The sequence below is a fragment of the Chrysochloris asiatica genome, unplaced genomic scaffold, assembly GCF_000296735.1.
Source record: "Chrysochloris asiatica unplaced genomic scaffold, ChrAsi1.0 scaffold00138, whole genome shotgun sequence".
Classification (NCBI taxonomy): Eukaryota; Metazoa; Chordata; class Mammalia; order Afrosoricida; family Chrysochloridae; genus Chrysochloris; species Chrysochloris asiatica.
In genome coordinates this window covers 4587577-4609876 of record NW_006408656.1, presented here as the reverse complement: position 1 = coordinate 4609876, position 22300 = coordinate 4587577, and the positions used below count along the sequence as shown (strand labels likewise).

The window sequence follows — 22300 nt, the reverse complement described above, 5'->3', positions numbered from 1 at the left end:
TGGCCTTGGAGCCTCGCAGCCTTAGCCAGCAGCTGCTCCGTCTTTCCCAGGCAGCCAGAACCCAGCCCTGGGCAGCCATTTCTGCCCAAAGTCTCCGCCTCCTCTCCTGCTCCAGTCCCAAACCTTTCCATGGCCCCTGGCCTGGGGGCTGGCTAATAGGACTCTGAAACCTCCAGCTCCCTGTGGGGAAGACAGGAAGGAGTTAGTGTAATGCTGAGAAAAGTCCTGCCCCTCCACTCCAATCTCCTTCTCCACATAAGCCAGACACATTCTGAGGGCAGGAGGCACATGCCCGGGTCCCTGTTGGACTCAGCTGGCCTTAGGGCTCTGGGGCCCAGGAGGGCTCTGGCCTCTACCTTTGGCTTCTACCCCATGCCCCACCCCTAGGTCCATGAGCCACTCATCCTCCCGACACCCCAACTCTCTCATCTCTTATTGGGCCCTGACCCCTGAGTGGGAGGGGGAGGGATACTTGAGGTCTCCTCAAGGACTGACCTGCTACTGGCACTGTCCAGTCCCCACTCAGGACCATAAATCAGGCTCTGCATGGCCACGGGGGCTGGGCCGGGGAGGGTGACGGGGGGGGGGGGCCTTGTCCTGGTACATGCTGTGTTAGCAGGGAGCAGTGCCCAGCCGGCTGCAAGCAGGGCGGGGTGCTGACTTGCTGGCCTCCTCACCCAGGTACATCAGAGGGCAGGGACCCCTACCCAGGGTGGCCAAGCAGGAAACTTAGACCTCATTCCATGATTCTGGATAACTGGGGTATCACCAGGATACAGCGATGCCTTCTACCCAACAAGAAACCAGGGACAAAAAAATAGCCCCCCAGGGGTGCTCACAGAGACTCCCCTACAGGTGTGGATAAACAGCCTTCCTTTTCAAGAGCAGTCAAGGATCCTCTCCCAAAGACAGAGATAAACACAAACCTTCCATAGAACATGCACAGGACTTGCAGAAAAGCAGACACCCCCTTGTCCCTATAGGAAAGACACACAGAAATAAGCCTCTCCCAACCCCAACCTGGTTAGAGACACAAACACATAGACTTGGAGACCGAGACACACAACCCTTCATCAACACAGAAGGACAGATCTTCCTGAAGGACAGATAGTAGACATGCCTCCCCTGGGCCTGGTCCAGGGCTAGAGACTGCCTGATGAGGTTGGGGCTGGGAGGTGCCTCGTTCTCACGCTCCCTGCCACTGTCTCAGCCGCCCAGTCATTTCCTCTGCTACCAAGGAGGGGCCTGGAAGCGAGATCCCAGAAAGGGTGGGGGATGGAAACAGAAGCCCCTACCCAGCATCCCAGGGGGCAGATGTCAGAGGGGACAGCTGGTCCTCCTCGCCCTCTTGTCTTGACTGGGGCTGGAGGGTCAGTGGGCAGGGTGCTCACAGTCTGGCCAAGCTGGTCACCGTCAGGAGCCCCTGGCCTGACGTCAGTGCCATTCATTGTTGTTGCGGAGTTTGAGTCACTCCCTGTGACATCACTGAGGTCAGCTCTGGAGCGGCTGGGGGTGGCCTGCAGGGCCAGCTTTGGGGCTTAGCTATCGCCTGGGTACATACCAGGATGAGATGGAACCATTTGGGGCCACATTCACTATTCAAAGTCAGCTGCCTCGTCCCAAGGTCTTGGGTCTGCCTTCAAGGTCCCTCCATAGGTTTTTGCGGTAGGCCTGGCTCAGGGGGCCACATCCATTGCCTGAGCAGCTGACTTTCTCTGGCCTTGCTCCTCCTGCCTCTAATCCCTCAGTTTCCACCCTCAGTTCTCAGTCAGGCGTCTGCAGCATTTTTCTTTCCACTTCTTCAGGAACTCTCCCCAGAATAATTCCCTGGAGTCCCACTTCTCCTGGAATCTCCGGTCCCCTTCCCTGCCCTTTTCCTCAGGTTGCTGTCCTGTGTTTTCTGCAGCCTTCCCAGTTCACTTCTGGTGCCCAGTCACCTCCCAGTTTGCTGAGAGCAGAGTGTGGGAATCCTCTTCACTCTGAACATGTCACTTTCTATTCCAGGCCACCAGAAGCCTCCATCTTGGCCCCTCTAGTCCCCGAGTAGCCTGTTGCCATTTCTTCAGTACTACTTGTCATGTTTTCTTGTCCAAGCGCATCTTCAGGTCCATTTCCTCTGTAAGATTGAGTCCTGAGAATCAGGATTACAACTTGGGGAACTTGGTATTACTAGGTATGACTAGGGCCTGACAGGTGGACAGTTGCATATGTGTGGCGTGAATGAATGAATGAGTTAATGAGCACATTTTGATCATCAGGAGTCAGAGCATAGGATAGGAAAATTCACCCTACACACCCCTAGAGTTTTGGCTAAGACCCTTCCTCGTTCACTGGACCTCACTGAGACCCAGGTCTGAGGTGCAATGAGGTGAAAGGGTCTAGAGAGGCATTTGTTGTTGTTAAGTGCTGTTGAGTCGGTTTCAACTCATAGTGACCCTGTATAAGATTTCCAAGGAACTGCTGGTGGGTTTAAACTGCGGACCTTGTGGTTTGCAGTCCAGTGCTGATCCTACAGCGCCACACCAGGAGTCCAGAGAGGCATGGGATGGCCTGAGATAAGAGAGGTGAGCGGGCTCAGCCTCACTCACCCTTAGGCAGAAGAGTAAGATCTGGAGACGGGATGAGAGTGGATAAAAACTGGATAGAACAACTAGCTGTGTGACCTTGGCAGGCCATTACATATTTCTGAGCCTCAGTTTCATTATCTGTAAATTGGAGGAGATAGATACCCACTTTAAAAGGTTGTTGTTAAGCTGTTGAGTCAACCCTGTATAGGGTTTCCGAGGAGCAGCTGGTGGGTTTGAACTGCAGACCTGTGGTTAGCAGTCCAGTGCTCATCCTACAGCACCATACCAGGAGTCCACTTGGAAAGGTAATTGGAGAAATTAACACAATAGTGCAATTGAGTGCTTGCCTGGTGCCTAGTCAGCCTCAGTGATGGTGAGAAGTGATGAGGATGGCATGGGCTAGTGGTGTGGAAGGTCTCTGAGAGGAGGGTGTCCAGGGAAAGACAGAAGTCAGTTTTTCCCCTCATTCACTGGTAGTCTCTGGGGCTGAGGCCCTGGTTCTCCTCCACTCCTGGGATGGTTCCTATCTCCCCAGGTCTCCCTCCTTTATCCATTCACAGAGTCTACCCCCTCAATATTTCTCCAGTTATATTTCCTCCTGATATACTCGGATCTCCTGGCTTAGTTCAGACAACAGATGAGTTGCCTCTACCTGAGACGGACACCTGGGCTTCATAGGGGCACACTATGGTGGAGAAGTAAAGGGGTTAGGGAGCTGATGGAGGGAGAAGGCCAGTTAGAGGAGGAGATTATGCAGCGGGGTTTAGAAAGACTGTGGAATGGGGGCTGTTATAGGGCTACCATAATTAAAATACCACAAACATGGGTGGTTTATAAAAACAGGAATCCCTCTCACAATTCTGGAGGATAGTTGTTGTTGTTAAGTATCGTAGAGTCAGTTCCGACTCATTGTGACCCTCTACAGGGTTTCCAAGGCTGCAAATCTTTATGGGAGCAGAATGCCTCAACTTTCTCCCACAGAACCGCTGGTAGTTTTGAACTGCCGACCTTCAGGTTAGCAGCCCGATTCATAACCACTACACTACCAGAGCTCCTTCTGGAGGATTGTTGTTGTTGTTAAGTGCCGTCGAGTCGGTTCTGACCCATAGCGACCCTTACAGGGTTTCCGAGGGTGTAAATCTTTACGGGAGTAGAAAGCCTCAGGATTAGGAGCTCAAATTCAGAGTGTAGGCAGGGCCACACCCCCTCTGAAGTCTATCTAGAGAAATATTCATTGAGTCTTACCTGCCATTCCTTGGCTTGCAAGCATCTTACTATGGCAGTCCTTCCTGTCTGACCTTCTGAGGCTCTTCTCTATTATATTCACATGAGATTAAGATCCATATTACTACAGTTGAGACCTCATGATAACTGATAACATCTTCACAGTCTCTACTTCCAAACAAGGTCATGTTCACAGGTGCCAGGGGTTCAGACTTGAATATATCTTTTTTGAGACACCATTCAGTTCCTAACAGGGCAGGGTTTCTGAAGGTGGTTGAGTGACAGTGATATGCTGGCACTGATTATACCCCTGATGATCAAGATGTAATCATTCATTCTGGACTCCACATTCAATGACATTCTGTAGCTTGAAATTGAACATGTCAGGAAACTGACAAATGTTACAAATGAAGGCATTTCTTCCCAGTGCATAAAACCCATTGCCACTGAGTCAATTTCTACTCATATTGACCTTGTAGTACACAGTAGAACAGCCCCATTGGGTTTTTAAGGATGTAAATCTTTCCAGGAACAGATGACCATATTTTTCTCCTGCTGATGAGCTAGTGGGTAGGTTCTAAGTGACAACTTTTTGGTTATTTAGCAGTTGAACTCTTTCAACCCCTGGTCACCAGGGCTCCTATTGCCGAGACTGGGAGTTAAATAAACATTTACAGCACTGGTTGTTGTTGTTTGGTGCCATGGAGTTGGTTCTGACTCATAGTGACCCTATGCCCACCAGAATGAATCATTGCCCTGTCCTGTGCCATCCTCACAATTTCTGTCACAATCGTTGTCACTCTTGAGCCCATTGTTGCTGTCACTGTGCCAATCTAAGGGAGCAGAAAGCCCCATCTATCTCCTGTGAGTGGCTGGTGGATTTGAACTGTCGACCTTGCAGTTAGCATTCCTACAGCATCACCAGGGCTGGCTTATTGTTAAGTGCTGTCAAGTTCGGTTCCGATTCACAACAACCCTGTATAGCAGGGATGGGGAATGTCTGGCTTACAAATCATTTGGTCTGGCCCTGCCAAGGCAACCACAGTTCCAGCAATCACATTGTTATTGTTGTTAAGCGCCGTCGAGTCGGTTCTGACCCATAGCGACCCTGTGTAGGGTTTCCAAGGAGCAGCTGGTGAGCTTGAACCACCGACCTTGCAATCACATTGTTGTTATTGTTGTTAAGTACCATGGAGTCGGTTCCAACTCATAGTGACCCTGCACAGGGTTTCCAAGGCTGTAAATCTTAATGGGAGCAGAATGCCTCATTTTTCTCCCTCAGAACCGCTGGTAGTTTCAAACTGCTGACCTTGAGGTTGGCAGCCCAATTCGTAACTCCTTTGCAATCACATTGTTGTTGCTATGTGCCGTGGAGTCGGTTCCGACTCGTAGCGACCCTGTACAGGGTTTCAGAGGCTGTAAATCTTAACGGGTGCAGTATGCCTCATTTTTCTCCCACATAACTGCTGGTAGTTTCGAACTGCTGACCCTGAGGTTAGCAGTCCAATTCGTAACCACTAGCGACCAGAGCTTCTTTGTTCAAACATTTAATTAGGGGTGAGTTAATTAAATGGTTGATCAAATATAGCAAGCTAATTTTTAAGTTGATAATTTTGTATGGCCTGTGAATGATATAAATTTTGGCAGAAAAAGGTTCCTCACTCCTGCTATATAGGGTTTCCTAGGAGTGGCTGGTAGGTTTGAACCACGGTGATTTGCAGTCCAGTGCTTATCCTGCAAGGTCACACCAGGACTCCACGGCTGACTGTTTTTGTTTGTTGTTTTAGTACCATCGAGTCTGTTCCAACTCAGAGAGTTGCTGCTGCTGCCCTAAAAGCTCTGCAGTCCTGGTGTGGCGCTGTGGGTTAATGCGCTGGACTGCAAAGTCAGTAAGGAGCTATAGTAGCGTAGCCGTTACGAATCGGGCTGCGACCCACAAGGTAAGCAGTTCGAAACTACCAGCCGCTCCGCGGGAGAAAGATGAGGCTTTCTGCTCGCGTAAAGATTTACAGCCTCGGAAACCCTGATCAGGGTCGCAATGGATCGGAACCGACTCGACGGCACTTAACAACAACAACAAAGGAGCTCTGGTTACATAGTGGTTACGAATCGGGCTCAGGGTCAGCAGTTCGAAACTACCAGCTGTTCTGCGGGAGAAAGATGAAGCTTTCTGCTCCCGTAAAGATTTACAGCCTGGGAAACCCTGTACAGGGTCGCTGTGAGTTGGAACCGACTCCACGGCACATAACAACAACAACAACAACAAATGTGATTGCAAAGGAGCTCTGGTAGTGTAGTGGTTACGAGTCGGGCTGCCAATCTCAAGGTCAGCAGTTCGAAACTACCAGAGGTTCTGCGGGAGAAAGATGAGGCGTTCTGCACCCGTAAAGATTTACAGCCTCGGAAACCCTGTGCAGGGTCACTATGAGTCGGAACCGAAATTGCAGTTCTAACCAACCTTGTCATACCAGGACTGGCTCTGACTCCGTTCCAAGTTTCCAAGGAGCAGCTGGTGGGTTTGAACCACCAACCTTGTGGTTCGCAGTCCAGTGCTTACACCAGGACTACGGTAGCCGTCCACAAACCAAGTGATTAGAATTTAAGCTCTAATTCAAATGATAGTTGAGTCCTGGTGGAGTTGTGGGTTAAGCGTTGGGCTGCCAATTGCAAAGTTGGGGGTTCAAGCCCATCAGCCCCGTGGTAGAAAGAGGAATGCTCCCTTAAAGATTGACAGTCTTAGAAACCCTATATGGAGTTGCTATGAATCAGATTCATTTTGATGGCAGTGGGTTTGGTAGGTTTACAGAACAGAACATAGCATTGTCAGGTTAATAACCCCCCACCCCCAACCCCTTTTACATTAAGGCCTATCTCCAGCATCTTTATGTGAGTTGAGGGTCAGGGATATGGTCTATTATAAATGCTAGACAAATTAGAACTTGGCCATCCATTTAGCATCACGCAGTATCCTGGCCGCTGCTCATCTCCAAACAGCAAGTTCCTCGTATTGTAAGTTCTCGTTTTGTGAAGATTCCTACCAGCTCCCAGGCTTCTCAGCCCAGAAATGGGGACCACGCCGATGACTCCTCCCAGACTAGGGAGGCAACAGTGCACAACCGACGCCTCTCTCCCTTCCCGCCATCCGTCTCTATGGCGGAAGTGGGTTGTTCCAGCCGCCGCACAACAGCCCTGACGGTAAAGGGAGTAAATGGACTCGTCCAAATGGGGGAGAATACTTACCCCATATAATCTTTGAAGTCTATATGTAGTGACTAAAAACTATAATACAAATGATGAGCAATATATAACACTTAAGTTTTTATTCTGTGCATTCAGAGACGTTATGATGCTTGTATTACTATCAGGACGTGGCTGAGCTTTGCACGCCTCCCTCTAAAAGCCGTGGAGCAGGTAGAAGACGCCCGGCGAGACGGGGCTATGGGAAGCTGTTCCGGTCTGATCTCCCTCTCCGGCAGTGGTGGTCTGGCGTCTGCGGTGAGTGCCGCCGATTGGCTGGGTGGTCGGGGGCCGGGTATTTGAGGGTTAGGTAAGGGTCTGTTCTCATCGCCTGCACCCCTCTTTACCAGCTTAAGAGATCTCCCGGACGGCGGGATGAGGGCGTATTTCGAACCCCCGAATCCGGCCAGACTCGGCGTGGGGTGCGGCCCCCGAGATATCAGAGGAGCCAGCACAGTCGCCGGACTGTGGAAGTTCTGGGGTAGTGGCGGTGGGAGAAACTGGAGTCAGGCGGAGAGTTGGAACTGCTTGCCGCCTGAGTCTCTGGATGCTGAGCCACATAGCTTTCTGATTTCGCCTTTAGTGTATTTCGTGTGGCTAGTCGCCCGCGCAGAGCTTTCGGCGTACCTGCGGAGGTCTTGCCTGGGCTAGGGAAGGAGGAGAAGGGGCATCATCCGAGCCTGAGTGACCGGTGCTGGAGCTTATACACGTAGGTTGGTGATGTGTGTGGGGTGTCATGGACCCCACCTTGGCTCCGAGAAAGCATTCAACCTCTGCCCTTGTTCCCTGCCGACCCGGGCCCCAGGCCTTGGGGAATCAGAGAAACGAGACTCCTGGGCCTCAGCCTTGGGGAATATCCACTGCGCATGTGGGGATAAACATACATATCGCAGACTAAAGTGACTGCTGTGGGATGGAAGCTGGAACTGGTTAGGACAGACTTCCTGGAGGAGGGGAGCCTACCTACACTAGAGCACTCGGGGAAGGGCTTGGCATTCGGGCAACAGTGAGAAGCTGTGTATAGCTTGTATGAAGATTCAAGAGGGAGATGCTGTGGAAGACAGGATAACGGAGCTGGGAGTCTGGATGGGACACTTGCTAAATGGAATTAAACCAGAGTGCTGAAAGGAGCAGGGGCTCTCCTTATCTTGGATCTTAAAGTGTAGGAGAAGCAGATCTAAAAACCTTAGGGAGAACCTGGAATTCCAGGATAAGGATGGATTGAGCAGCTACTTTGTATGGTTGGTTGGTTATGTGCCTGGTAGTTGGTTCTGACTTATAGTGACCCTGTATAGGGTTTCCCAAGCTGTAAATCTTTACAGGAGCAGAAAGTCTCATTTTTCTCCCACCGAACAGCTGATAGTTTTGAACTGCTAACCTTGAAGTTCATATCCCAAGTTGTAGCAACAGAGCCCCTTTTCTATGAGGTACTAGTTTACAGTAATGAATGGCATACAGTCCTTGCCCTCAAGGAACTATCTGCCTAGTAGGAGAGACGAGACTAACACCTGTGAAAAAAGTAAATGAAAATACAAATGTTGTTGTTATGTACCGTGGAGTCAGTTCCAACTCATAGGGACCACGGTTTCCGAAGCTGTAAATCTTTACGGGAGCAGAAAGCCTCATCTTTCTCCCTTGGGACGGCTGGTAGTTTTGAACTGCTGACCCTGAGGTTAGCAGCCCTATTTGTAACCACTACAGATAGACAAGGGCTAATTGCTGGTAGAAAGCAGAGCCACCGTACTCTCTGAACAGTACAGTATACAAACTGCTGCCTTATGTTCAGGGCTGAGTATTAACTGGAATCTATGTAGAGAAGTGCTAGGACCCTGGGGAGATAAGATGCTACGTCATGTGGGCACATTTGCAGGCTGGGTACCTATAACCTACATAATGGAGCAGCAGGTTATACAAGAACTGCCTCTAAATACCTGAAAGGTTCATCTGTAGCAAAGGGGTGACTCTGGATATCAAAACAAAGACAATGGTTGGAAGCAGAAGAAAGATTCCTTTAGTAGAAGTAAAAGCTTAATGTTGGTGTTTGCCATGGAGTCGGTTCCGACTCATAGTGACCCTGTATAGGGTTTCAGAGCCTGCAAATCTCTACAGGAGCAGAAAGCCTCATCTGTGAAGTGACTGGTAAATTCGAATTACTACTGACTTTGTGGTTAGCAGCCCAGCTCATAATCCATTACACTACCATGGCTCCTTAACAGCTTCTTGTTGTTAACTGCTCTTGAGAGGGTTCCATGGAGTTGGTTCCAATTCATAGTGACCCTTTATAGGGTTCCCGAGGAGGGGCTTTCAATATTCTCCTCCAACACCATAACTCAAATGCATCAATTCTTCTATGGTCTTCCTTATTCACTGTCCAGCTTTCACATGCATATGAGGTCATTGAAAATGAGTTGGTACCGACTCACTGGCACCTAACAACAACAAACAACAAAGGAGGGACTGGTGAGTTTGAATCACTGACCTTGTGGTTTAAGTTGACCTTGCCGTCCAGTGCTGCACCAGGACTGCTAATAGCTTAATGGTGGTGGTGATGGTGTGCTGTGGACTCAGTAGCAACTCATAGCAACCCTGCGCAGGGTTTCCAAGGCTGTAAATATTTACGGGAGCAGAAAGCCTCATCTTTCTCCCACGGAACAGCTGGTAGTTTCGAACTGCTGACCTGGAGGTTGGTTAACAGCCCGAGTTGTAATCACTATGCTACCAGAGCAGTGCTATCTAAAGATGGAATAGTTTGCTGTGCATTCCCTCTAAATGGAAGCTTTCAAGCTGAGCAGTCTGAGCTAAGAAACATGATTGCTCCCATCCCTTCAGATACTTACTCGGTTACTAAGTTCTGCTTCTCAAGTCTGTTCTCTCCTTTATAACCTTGCCTCTCCACTCACTTAGGAGTGCTGGTGTGGCGCTGCGGGCTAATGCGCTGGACTGCAGGGTTGTTGGAACCTCAAGATCTGTGGTCGCTATGAGTTGGAATGACTTGATGAGACTTAACAACAACAATTATCACCCAGCAATAAGAATATTGTAATTTATTATAGTAGCTACTGCTTGTTGAGGGATCCCTGGTGTGGTGCTGTAGGATAAGCACTGGACTGTTAACCACAAGGTCACCAGTTCAAACCCACCAGCCTCTCCTCGGAAACCTTATACAGGGTTGCTGGAGTCAGAACTCACTCTACGACACTATACAACAAAACCCAACAAACTGTTTTTGTTGTTTGAAGTGCTTTACAGATATTTACTCGATCCTTGATAATAGCCCTTTCAGGGAAGCTGTTATTTGTGTCCTCTCTTATGGATTGGGCATATAGATTGAAGTTAAGTTGCTTGCCCAAGGTCACATGATGAGCAAGTGGCAGAGCTGTGGTCCCAACTCAGGCTATCTGGCTTTTGAATCATTGTTTGCTATCACTTTTCTACTGTGTTATCTTAATCCTCACAACAGTCTCAATTTACAGATAAAAGAGACTTGAGGCTCAGAGAGGTTGAGTGATTTGCTTGAGGTCACAGAGCAAGATGTAGGAGAGCTGGGGTTTAAACTTTGGCCATCTTGGACATGAAGAGTATCCATACACCACCACCCCGTGCTGCCTCTGTAACTATCAGTATGCTTGTTGTTGGTGAATGCCATCGAGTCGCTTCTAACTGATGATGATTCTGTAGAGAGTCTGAGGAGTGACTGGTGGGTTTGAACTGCCAGCTTTGTGGTTAGCAGTCCAGTGCTGATATTGCAGTGTCACACCACTATCTTAATGGCCTCTAACTGGTCTTCCTGTCAGCTTTCCTGCCCTTAAAGTGGCCCTGGAGTCTGGATGACCCCTGAAATTGTATGTGTGATTTGTTGTGTCTGTGTTTGTCGGTCTGGCTTTAAAGTCCAGGTGTCAACACTTCCCTGCTTCTCAGAGCAGTTTGTGACTGCAAGAGAGTTTGAGAGCCATTCTTGGGTGCTCATATGTGGCCTCGGCACCGTGATGTCTTTACTACCCTCCACAGAGTCCAAATAAATGCCTTAACAAGGTCCCAGCAAAGCAGACTCCAGTCCTTTCTCCTCACCCTCGCATCCCGGCTTACTGCTGTGGAAATGTTGCCATGCCTGTCTTGTCTTTGGTCCATCAACTTGTCAAGAACAGGGCCCATGCTGGCTGCCAGCTGTTGCACAGTGAGCCTTTGTTGTAAACGGCTTTAGATGCCATGTGTGGGGCTCAAGCCTGAGCAGGCCATTTAGACTAGTAACTTTAAAGCTCTCCCCATTTCTCTGACTTTGAAAGTCTCTGATTCTCCGATTGTATGAAGTCTGTGGAAATATTCCACTATGTTTTCATTTTCCATGAACTTCATGTGAAGGCTCCTTGGATATGCTGCAGAAATGCAGTGATGGACCAGTGGAGATGGGCAGGGCTGGGCCTGGAAGGCAGCGAGCAGGTGAGCTGTCAGCATTCTGACCTGAGCTGCCTTTTACAGGGTGGCCCCTGGGTGGGGTGAAGCGCTACTAGCTGCAGGATGAACTGCCGCTCTGAAGTGCTGGAGGTGTCGGTGGAAGGACGTCAGGTGGAAGAGGCTATGCTGGCTGTACTGCACACAGTTCTCCTACACCGCAGCACGGGCAAGTTCCACTACAAGAAGGAGGGCACCTACTCCATCGGCACTGTGGGCACGCAGGACGTTGACTGTGACTTCATTGATTTCACCTACGTGCGTGTTTCCTCCGACGAGCTTGACCGAGCCCTGCGCAAGGTGGTCGGGGAATTCAAGGTAGGAGGAGGGCCTGGAGGATGGCAGGTGGACCATCCGGGCTTGCTGTTGGACCAACTCACACCTTTTGGTGTGTGTGTTGGGGTCCTTCAGGTGGTAAGGAAAAGGCATGTTCAGAGCTCCACTGAGGGAGGAGGGCTTGTGGTGGTGGGCAGGGCTGGGTTGTGAGAATACCCAGGGAAGAGGAGAGAGCAAGTTCTTGTAGCATTTGTAGCCAGGTCCCCTGGGAAGCTGGAGAACTATGTTTCTGTGGTCTTGGCTTTTTTCTGACTGCAGCACTGCCTACCGACACCTCTTTGGCTTTTCTTTGTACCTCTCTCTGGACCTTCCCATACAAAACTGCCTCTGAGAGAGGAGTTGCCAGTGGTGTGGAATGTCACATATGATTATATGTATCTGTGTGGGCAAGAGACAGGTGAGGAAGGGACACAGCAGGCTGTTGATGTTGGGCCTCTCAGAAGGCTGGACAGTGGGTGCAATGCTTAACTTTGTCTGTATGCAGAATCTCAGTATTTTACTATTTCAGTGAAAGGGTGTTTTTTTATTTAAAAGGGAATCCTTTGTTATAAAAGGCACAAACTCTGGGGTCAGAGGAGGGGGATTTGCCTGTCTGCCTGACTTTAACTCCATAAATGCTTGGAGTGCCTCTACACCATGTGTTCGTTACAGGGCACTGACCTAGTGTTAGGTGGGCTCATTACAGGGCACTGGCTTAGTGTCAGGTGGGACTCTCTCCCAGGCCACAACAGTCAAAGCTCATAAGAAGTTTCCCAGTCACCCTTATGGGGGAAGCAGCAGTACCTAGTTCTCTGTTCTATGTCTGTGTAAGGTGTGCACATAACAGTGTGTGGCCTTGGGTGCATGTCTACACTTCTCTGGGCCTCAGTTTCCCTATGTGTAAAATTGGAAGGCTAACAGTCACTATCTCATTGAGTACTTTAGGTTTAAATGAGTCGAATGTGTCAGTTGCTTGGAATAGAGCCTGGCACACAGTCTATTGAAGTTAGCCATTGGTATAGTTAGTCAAGGTCATGTGACTGTGTCTGTGAAGGCAAGTTAGTCCCTGATGGTGGTTCAGGATTTGAGGGAGAAGTACTTCTGGGTTGGCACTGCTTCTGAGGGAAAGATGCTTCAGGGTTCTGGCTGCCCTAGGAGGAGGAGTGTGGGGGTCTCCTACCCCCCAGTGGATGGGATAAGCAGAATTTTTAGAACTGATGCTTATCCCACTTGCTCCTTAGAGGGGAGGAGGTAGAAGCAACTAGATCTAGTCTGCCCTTCAGTTTTCTTCTTCATTCTGTTCCTTGTGTTTTTTTTTGTTTCTAAACAAGGATCACTAGGCCTTATAATCTCCCCCTCCTCACCCCAGCTATTTAGAAGGAGATTCTAAATTTGGATTGTCATAAAATGAAAGGGGTAGAAGGACTTATATTTGCAGGGAGAAGGCAGATAGGATTTACTGGGGGAGAAGGAGTTGTTGAAGAGTGAAGGTGACTATTTTCAAGGACATGGGGACTATAGTGTTGTGGAGGGAGAAGGTAACACAATCACACTTTTAATGTAAAGGTGAAAAGTGTATCTTTGAAAACTGGATAATGTGGACTCAAATTGTGGCTTTGCTGTTTACTGGCAATATGACTTTTGACAAGTTTTACCTCAAGTTTCCGAGTCTGATTTTGCCTCAATAAAAATGGAGGTCATATACCGAGTTCAGAGACTTGTTGAGAGGAACCAGTGAGAGTGTGCATTGCCTGGCACAGAGTAAGCCGAGGGAGTTGGGAAAGGAGACAGGTTTTGTTGGCTTGCTTACCACTTAATTTTAGGCTGGCAGTTTGCTATGTCACTTCACAGAAATCCTCTCCTCTCTCTGGGCTTCTGTTCCCTGCCCTTGTGAGGGATTGATATATTAGATCGGGGAAAACTTGCTTCACTGGGGCATAGGGAGGGGTGAGAACTCTCCAGAAATCTTTTACCTTCCCTGCTCATCTGTTACCCCTTTTCCCCCAGGATGCTTTGCGCAACTCTGGTGGCGATGGGCTAGGGCAGATGTCCTTGGAGTTCTACCAGAAGAAAAAGTCTCGCTGGCCTTTCTCAGACGAGTGCATCCCATGGGAAGTGTGGACAGTCAAGGTGCACGTGGTGGCCCTGGCCACAGAGCAGGAGCGTCAGATATGCCGGGAGAAGGTGGGTGAGAAACTGTGTGAGAAGATCATCAACATTGTGGAGGTGATGAACCGGCATGAGTACCTGCCCAAGATGCCCACGCAGTCGGAGGTGGACAATGTGTTTGACACCGGCTTGCGGGACGTGCAGCCCTACCTCTACAAGATCTCCTTCCAAATCACTGACGCCCTGGGCACCTCAGTCACCACCACCATGCGCAGGCTCATCAAAGACACCCTTGCCCTCTAGGGCTCCTTTATGGCTCCCAGACCTTGGCTTCTGGGGATTATACTGTTGAGGTGCTCGGGGCTGTGGAAACCTGCTCTGGGTCCTTGGGAGAGACTTGGAAGAAGCAACCCCTGGCTTCCTTGTTTTGTGGTTGCTAGCCTCTCTGGTCATCCTTTGCTGATGATCAAGTCCAGCCTTATATGTTTTCGGTTCTCTTCACACCCTGGGTTGCAGTTCCCCTTCCTTCTCCACTGTCCTGAAGAGCTCCTACTAAGGATGGTGAATAAATGTTGAGAATGTGAGATTGGGTTGAGCCATGTCTCTTTCAGAGTCCCGATGTGGTGCTGTAGGATAAGCACTCTACTGCAAGGTTGATTTGAACTGCAAGGTTGGTGGTTCAAATTCAGAAGCTACTCTTTGAAAACCCTGTACGAGGTTGCTAAGGATCAGAACTGCTAAGGATCAGAACTGACTCAACGGCATTAACAACAACATGTCTCTTTTGGCTTGTGTTTTAACCCTGAAATGTTAACTTTTTGGCAGACCTGTGAGGACATAGATATGTATTAAGGTGTTATTCTAAGATGACGGGGAATTCAATATAGGTTATGACTGATAGATTTTACTCTTTGTTGGCCATAGGTTTTTTATTTTCTTTTTAAAAAAGCTTGTAAACTGAGTGATAGTTTACATGGCAGAGTATCAGTTTTGCACTCAACCAGTCATATTTTTTTCATTGCAATGATTACAATCCCCTCCATACATCATCAGTTAACAGTATTTGCCTTTATTCATTCTTTTTTTTTTTGATGTACACAAAACACACAGTACTATATAATCGTTTAAACAACCAAAGGGCACATTCTGCAAGCCTGCCTCTTTGCCGCCAGCACACAGTCTTTCTCTTTCCTCAGCTAGAGTCCTCAGCTGCTCCCTCTCTCCATGTCCTCAACTCTGCCTCCATCTCTGGTGTCGCTGCTTCTCTGGATATGGCCATAGATTTTACTCTGTTGATCACACAGGCAGGTGTTAACCCACCCAGATGTGACTGTGGCCAGTCCCATGAATGAAGACACAGGTTCAGGCACTGTTGCTTTAGGATGTGACTGGGCTGTGGCTCTTCTGGGAAATGATAACATCCCTGACTTTTCTTGATTTGATCTTGCTTCATAATGGCGCCAAAGAGGACTGTCTCTGTCCTCACAGAGCACACACAGGCCCTGCACATACCAGATAGGTCATTTCATTTGTGGTTTTCTCTGGAAAGAGATTGGCCATTTTGTGCTGGTGTTTGGTTACACTCTTCCAGGTTGGGCTGGCTCTGACTGGCTGTTAAGACATTGCTTTAGTAACTCATGCTCACATTTCCACACAAGTATACTCAAATTCAGTGAAAGTCATTGTGTGCCATGCTTTTTGTTGATTTAGTCCATGCTTTACAGTCTTCTTCTTTGGCTACCATTTGGGATAATTCTAACCTGGAGGGGCATGCTAGGGAAGAAATTGGAGGTGTTCTTGCCCATGGCCCTGAAGCAGAGTAGGTAGCCAGGATGCTTAGGGAGTGTTTGCACATTCTACTATTTCATTGCCACCCTTGGCCACATGATATTTCACCATTCCGAGTCTTGTGATGTCTTGCCTTTAATCTCTTGGAATCAATCTGACAGGATCTAACAACAACCACCTTGATTTCTGGAGCTTTAGGGACTTGGAGAACTCAGGAGGGGGTTTGGAGGTGCAGAAGGCCCATTTCCAGAAGTCCTTGATGGCATGTGACTGCCACTTGACCTCCTGCAGTCTAGGGGTCCTTTTCTGTACCTCCCAACTGACAGTCCCTCCCGCGGAGGTTTTGGCTGGCAGTGACTTTGTTTTTAACAGTGGTCTCAAGACTTGCTACTGGACCTCAGGAGACCTGAGCAGAAGGGTCTTCTTCACACTTTCTCCTCTGTAGTTGAACCCTGAGCCAGTCTTCCACCCTCCCTTGACTGGGACTCTGGCGTTGTGATTTAAAAAACAACGGGACGGGGCAGAGGAAAGGGAGGGATTTATTCGGTCAGGATGGTCTCCCATTGGTCTGTAAACAGGACTCCCCTGGCTTAGGGGGTTTGAGCCTTAAAATCCCCCTGCTCTACTCTTCATCTCTGCCTGCTGTAGAGGCTAAAGGACATGCTGACCTGCTTGTCCAGATCCACGAGGCTCCCAAAGGTGGTGGGAGAGAAAGAATATAAGTCATTCAGGTCCTGGAGGCGGCCCCATTGCCTCTTGTCCCAGCAGAAACCTGGGCCACTTAGCTGTGTTGAGTTGTGGGCCAGGGACAAAAAAGCCAGAGGATGGGATGGCCCTTCCTTATAGCACCCTGCCCCCCATCTCTCACCGGCACCAGGGATGGGGATCTGGAGGATCTTCTCAGTGTTTCAAGGAGGTGTTACCTCTAGACCTCCTTTGCCACGGGAGAGGGAGAGTCGTGGAGACAAGGATGCCTGGGGACAGGCCAGACTCATGTGAAGTGGGTGTGTGGGCCTTGGGGAGGAAAAGTATACCCAGTCCCAGCAGTGAGGGTCTCATGAAAAGCGCTTGGAGAAGTCTTTTTCTTTGGGAAGAATCTGACCTCGCTGGGCAAGGAGTGGGGCGTAGGCTCCTGGGATCCGCCCCTCGGGTCCCTCCCCTCCTCAGTGGCCCAGGGCCGGCACTCTTGCACATCTGGACAAGCCTGCGCGGCAGCATGAACGGCTCTGCGGCACAGGCCGCCTGGCTGAACGCCTGCTGCAACCAGTCGGAGGCTCTGCCGGAGCTCCCCGAGGGACCCCGTGCCGTGCGGGCGGCGGTTCTGAGTGTGTTGTCACTGCTTGTGCTTTGTGGGGTGCTGTTTCTGGGGGGCAGTCTCCTCCTCCGCGCCCAGGGCCTGGCAGCACTGCTGGCCCATGAGCAACGAGCATCGTCTGAGGCCGAGCCTGGTGGTGCCAGCGGAGGTGGAGGTGATGATGATGATTTGTAGGCATGCAGCCGGCGGTGCTGAGGGTACAGGCTCTATGCTGGACCGCCTGGGGGCTGCCCTCACGAGGCTACCAGACCCTCCCCTGAAGGAAGAGAATCTGGAGCGCAGTCCACAGGTGAGAGAATCGCAGTGCAGCCTAGAGGGAAGTACGGGTGTGAGTGTGTTGGTGGTAAGCTCTATTGAGTGGCACTTAGCTGACAGTTAGAAAAACTGCAGAATCAGCTTTTCAGCGGCGCTGAAGGGGTCCGCAGCTACCCCTGGTGAGCAGGGATCAGAGGACAAGACTGCCCCCTCCCTCACTTCTCCTGCTTGCGTCTCCAGGGCATCAGTTTCTCCCCACCTTTTGTCCCCTCCCTGCCCTCCTAGGGATGGGCATTAGTTGTAGGCCCTGCGCTCACATCCAGGGTAAGAGGGAGGCTCAGGCTGTGGAGGGGCCACTGGGTGCTCTGAGCTCCAACTTGCCTTCCACATCCTTCGTCCACCCCCATCCCAACTCAGCAGTGGCCCAGCACAGCCCATTGCACTGAGAGACCCAGGAGACACTCCGCACAAAAACTGAAAAAAATCCGGGTTTTTGGCTTCAATGTATCTCCTCTTCTGTCTTTCCTGAAGCCTTTTCTGGAGGAGTTTGAGTAAGATTCCTCACTGTTACTTTCCTCTGATGCTGAGATTGGGGTGTATTTGAGAGTAGAGCTGGGCCAGGATGATCTTGGGGGGTGGGAGGTATGCTGAGGTCCTCTCCCACAACCCTTGCTTAGATGGGAAGGAGGCACATATTTAGCCTGGAGTAAGGAGCTTGGTGTGGTGGTGGGGTTGTGGATGTGTAGGAGAGTGGGGTTGGCGGTGGGTGGCAAGGTTCCCAGCAGCTGGGGGGCCTCAGGAGCAGTTGCTCCAAGAAGCTGGGACTGAGGATTCACAGCTGTGGGGGTTCTGTCTGGGTCTCCTGCCTCTGTCTCTCCAAGGACTGGAGCCATCTGGAGGGAAGGGTGGGGTGGCCCAAAGGACAAGGTAACTCTAGGCCAAGGCCACCTCTGGCAGAGACAAGTGTTGAGCAGGGGAAGTCTTCAGTGTGCTTTTGGCTCCATTTTGTATTCTGTTGCTCCTGAGGGTTTTCTGTAGGTTGGAGGTATTTGTGGGAGTTGACGCTGACCCATTTTGCCCCCTGCCCCTAGCACTCTCCCTGTCTCCTTTTGAGAAGGAAGTCAGTCTGGGTGCCTGTGAGCAGGGGCTGGTAAGGGGAAAGGGGAGTGTGTGGGCAGGGTGCAGCCAAGCAGCTGTGAAGCTGGTGATGTGTGATCCCTGCACAGGGCAGCTCAGGATTTGGCGCTAATCCTGGGCAGTCGTGCCATGCTGTCCTTGCTGAGCTGTGGACTTCTCACCTCAGGGGCGCTGCCCCCACCCCCTTGGAGAGAGGGCCGGCTGTCTAGGGCAGAGAGGTGTGTGCATGTGTGTATTGGCTCCTGGCATAAGGAAGGCCAGGCTGACCTTGGGGACATTCCCCACCTCACTTTGCTATGTTCTGGGAGAGAGTGGGGACTGCCTCCCCTTTCTCACTCAAGGTTCTTCATCCTTCTTGTCTGATACAATCTGGGGCTTTCCAACCCTTTCTCCCAGTTGGCCTAGGGAAGTCTCCAGACCCACTGCCAACCCTGTATTTACAAAGGGGCTAGTTGAAGCTCAGAGAGCATTGGCATGCTTCTGACCCCAAATTCAGGGCTCATCCCCTACTTGGGTTATCCCTCTTGCTCTCTACCACCCCCTTCCCAACCCTCTTTGAGTTGCTGATGGAAACTATGGCCTCTCTCTTTCCTAAATAGAATGAACTTCTCTTTCTCCTTCTCTTTTTTACTCACACACAAACTTGCAGTTTCAGGGACTTGAGCCCCAAACCTCTCTCCACCTCCATGTTACTGCCCCCACTTCCCAGGGGTCGGCTTAGAGGCGTTGTTTGTGCTGATGGCAGCAGCCTTCCAGATGCAGGGCAGTGGTTCCCAGCCAGCTGGGCTCAGCTTTCTTGGCCTGAGCCTGAGGGATGGGGGTGGACTCAGAGGGTCAGCTGGATTAAATATACATCTGTGAAAAAAATCCAGGCCATCAGATCATGGGTGGTGGTGTGGGGCTCAGAACGAAAGGCTTTTGGGTTAAATCCAGGCAGTGTTAGGGGTATAGAGAGATTTGGTGGTGAGAAAGGCGGCATCCCAGCATCATCTTGTCTGTTAACACCTGGAAGAGGGCTGAGGTGGGGCAGGGCAGGAAAGGACTCTGCATCCAACTTCCTGCCCTTGTTGTCCCCTCAGAGCAGGGGTGAGGGACCTCAGTGTTCCTGGGGGAAGATACTGGAACTCTTGCCCTGGTCAAGGCTGACAGATGGAGTGGGAAGGAAGTGATTGCTGCTGTCACCCCTCTTCAGGCTCCAGCTGGGAGTGAGAGGTCAGGGAACGGGTCTGAGCCCATGGAGGAAAGCCAGCATCTGGACTCCCAGCAAGCCCTGAGCCCTCACCCCACACCCCACACCCTGGTTAGCCTGGGCCATCCCTGGGGGAAGGGCTGGGTTGACAAATGGGTTGGGGTCTTGCCTTGCCCTTCCTCCACCTCCTGAGTTTCACTTTAAGTTGGAAAAAGCTGCCCCAGGTTTAGCAAATCTATTCCTCATCTTTCACATAATGCCGCTCCTTTCTCATCAAAGATGGGGCTGTCTCTTACAGATTCCTCATGATGTGTCCCAGACAGCACTCCCTCCAGCCTGCTACCCTGGGGAACAAACGGCAGCTTTGGTGCAGATGACAGATGACAGACTCGGGGAGACTTGGATTGTGGTGAGACCTCAGCCTGGGATTTTTGCACCCAGCTGTTGTCTCTGAATTGCTCCACTCCCGTCTCTGAAGTGCTCATGGGTGTGGGCCTGGGAGGTCAGCTCTCCAATGATGAATGAGCCCCCTCGGTGGCTGCTGTGGTTCCTGGGCACCAAAGTGACCACGCACCCTGGATGTTCTGTGCTGCTGACTCCAGCCGTGTCCTTTGCCCACTGGGCCTCAGAGGGAGGATGTGAGCTCGGTCCTGGTGCAGGGCAGCAATTGCCTGACAGGCCAGAGTGCTGTCCCTGCTGAGGGCTGTGAGTGAGTGCCACCCATATACAGGTCTTGGATACTGCAGCAACACCCCATCACTTCTGTGGATTGTCATTAAATATGCTGGTGACGCATGTTTGGGATATACAGTCTTTTATTTCTAGTCCTTGATTCTTGGAATTTGTTTTTTATAACCCCCCCCCCCCCCACTCCATTTTTTAACTGTATCCAACAGGTATTGAATTAGCAGCCGCATTGACTTGACTCCTGTCCTTTTCGTCTTTCTTCAGTGGTGGCAGATCCAAATCTTTCTGGGCAGTGAGGCGTGCCTGCTTGTTGAGCCAGCACTTGGCTGCCCTCGTGTGGCTGCTCTGGGCAAGAAAAACTCATTATTCAGCCAGTCTCGGTTGCGGCCCGCCTGAGCTGGGTGTTTTGAGTGAGAGTGAATTTGTGAGCCTGTGCTCTGAATTCAAGATTGTAAACATTCCCGTACTTCAGTCTCTCTTTTCATCTATAAAATGGGCGTAGCAATGTGGTTGTGAGGACTTCTAGTCCTCACATTAGGAGCCCTGGCAGAACAATGGTTAAGTGCTTGACTCCTGATTGAAAGGTCAGTGGTTTGAACCAACCAGCAGCTCTGTGGGAGAAAAGAAACCCTATGGGGACAGTTCTGTGTGCTGTAGACCTGCCATTAGTCAGAATTGAATCAATGGCACGTAACGCTGTAATTATCATGTGACTGCTTTTATTTTCCCTGTACCTGACCATCCCTGGGGAAGTGAAGAGGTATAGAATCACTCACCCTGTGCATGGAACACTTCATGTAATTCATCTTGTCCACGAGTATTGGGTGATCGCTCTGAGTCAGGCACATTCTGGGAACTGGGGTGAGGAGGTGAATGAGACAGAGCCCCTGTCCCTGAGGAGTTCACAGTCTAGTGACGAGTGCTGCCCACCTAAGGTGAAGCTCAAATAGACTATGAGATGTGCACAGCAGGAACGGAGGCAAGGGCAGGAGGTGAGGAATGTATCAGGCAAGAGGGGGTTGGCAGAACTCCTAGAGGACGTGGTACAGCCAATGGGCATTCCGGGCAGAGGTTCAGAGAGGCATGGAACAGGAGGGGTTCAGCAGTAGCAGGGTAGTTAGAGTGGAAGTGTGAAGGGAGATGAGACTGGAGGGGTGGACAGGGGCCAGCCAGCAGAAGAGCTGGAATTTATCCTGGGAGGAGAGAGGTGTCTGGAAGGCTTCAAACTGAAAATAATAGCAATGTCACATGATAATTACAGAGTTATGCACTATTGATTCAATTCTGCCTGGGTAGACTAGGAGTGGGGGCAGGCTAGAAGTGAAGAGACACCAAGAAGGCTGTTGTCAAAACACCACCAAAAAGGATGGTGGCCTGGACTTGGCTGGAGGGAGAAGGGGCAGATCAATTCCAGAAGATATTTTGGATATGGAGTCCTGGTGTGGCACTGTGGGTTGAAGCACTGGCCTGCAAGGTCAGTTTGAACCACAAAGTCAGTGGTTCACACTCACCAGCCGCTCCTTGAAAACCTTATACCAGGCTACTGTGAGTTGTAACTAATGTGATAACACTTAACAACAGCAATAACATTTTGGATACAGGCTTTGGGCACTAGTTAGATGTCAGGGATGACAGAGAGGGAAGTGGGAGGACAATATCCTGGATCCTGGCTTTGGAAGGAGGACGTGGGAAAGGCTTCTTATTGAACCACACTGTTCTACTGAGAACCAGGGAAGAAGGAGTCCAGTGCACAGAGGCGTGGTAACATGGTTGCTCCTGGGCTAGCAAACTTGAAGACACATGTATCATCCTTGTAAAATAAAACAATAAAATCAAAACAGAGATAGACCTGGGCACACGTGGGAAGATGGCAGACTAGGCAGATGTACTACATAGGCCCTCTGTAACAAACATATGGGAGACCAAATGAAACAGATGAAAACCCTGGAACCCTGAACTTCAAAGGAAGGTTAGAGAAGTGCATTGAGTGCTTGCTGGGAGGAGGAGCTGAGGGGGTGGGGAGGCCAG

General features: G+C 50.3%; 1 protein-coding gene across 1 annotated transcript; it reads left to right on the top strand.

Annotated features, from left to right (window-relative positions):
* The first annotated feature begins 11534 nt into the window (after positions 1-11534).
* LOC102811932 (chromosome unknown open reading frame, human C12orf44) lies at positions 11535-14204 on the top strand. The gene is made up of 2 exons (XM_006870017.1): positions 11535-11795; positions 13800-14204. The coding sequence occupies exons 1-2, from the start codon at positions 11544-11546 to the stop codon at positions 14202-14204; spliced, it is 657 nt and encodes a 218-aa protein (XP_006870079.1). The 5' UTR covers positions 11535-11543.
* The last annotated feature ends 8096 nt before the right edge of the window (positions 14205-22300 follow it).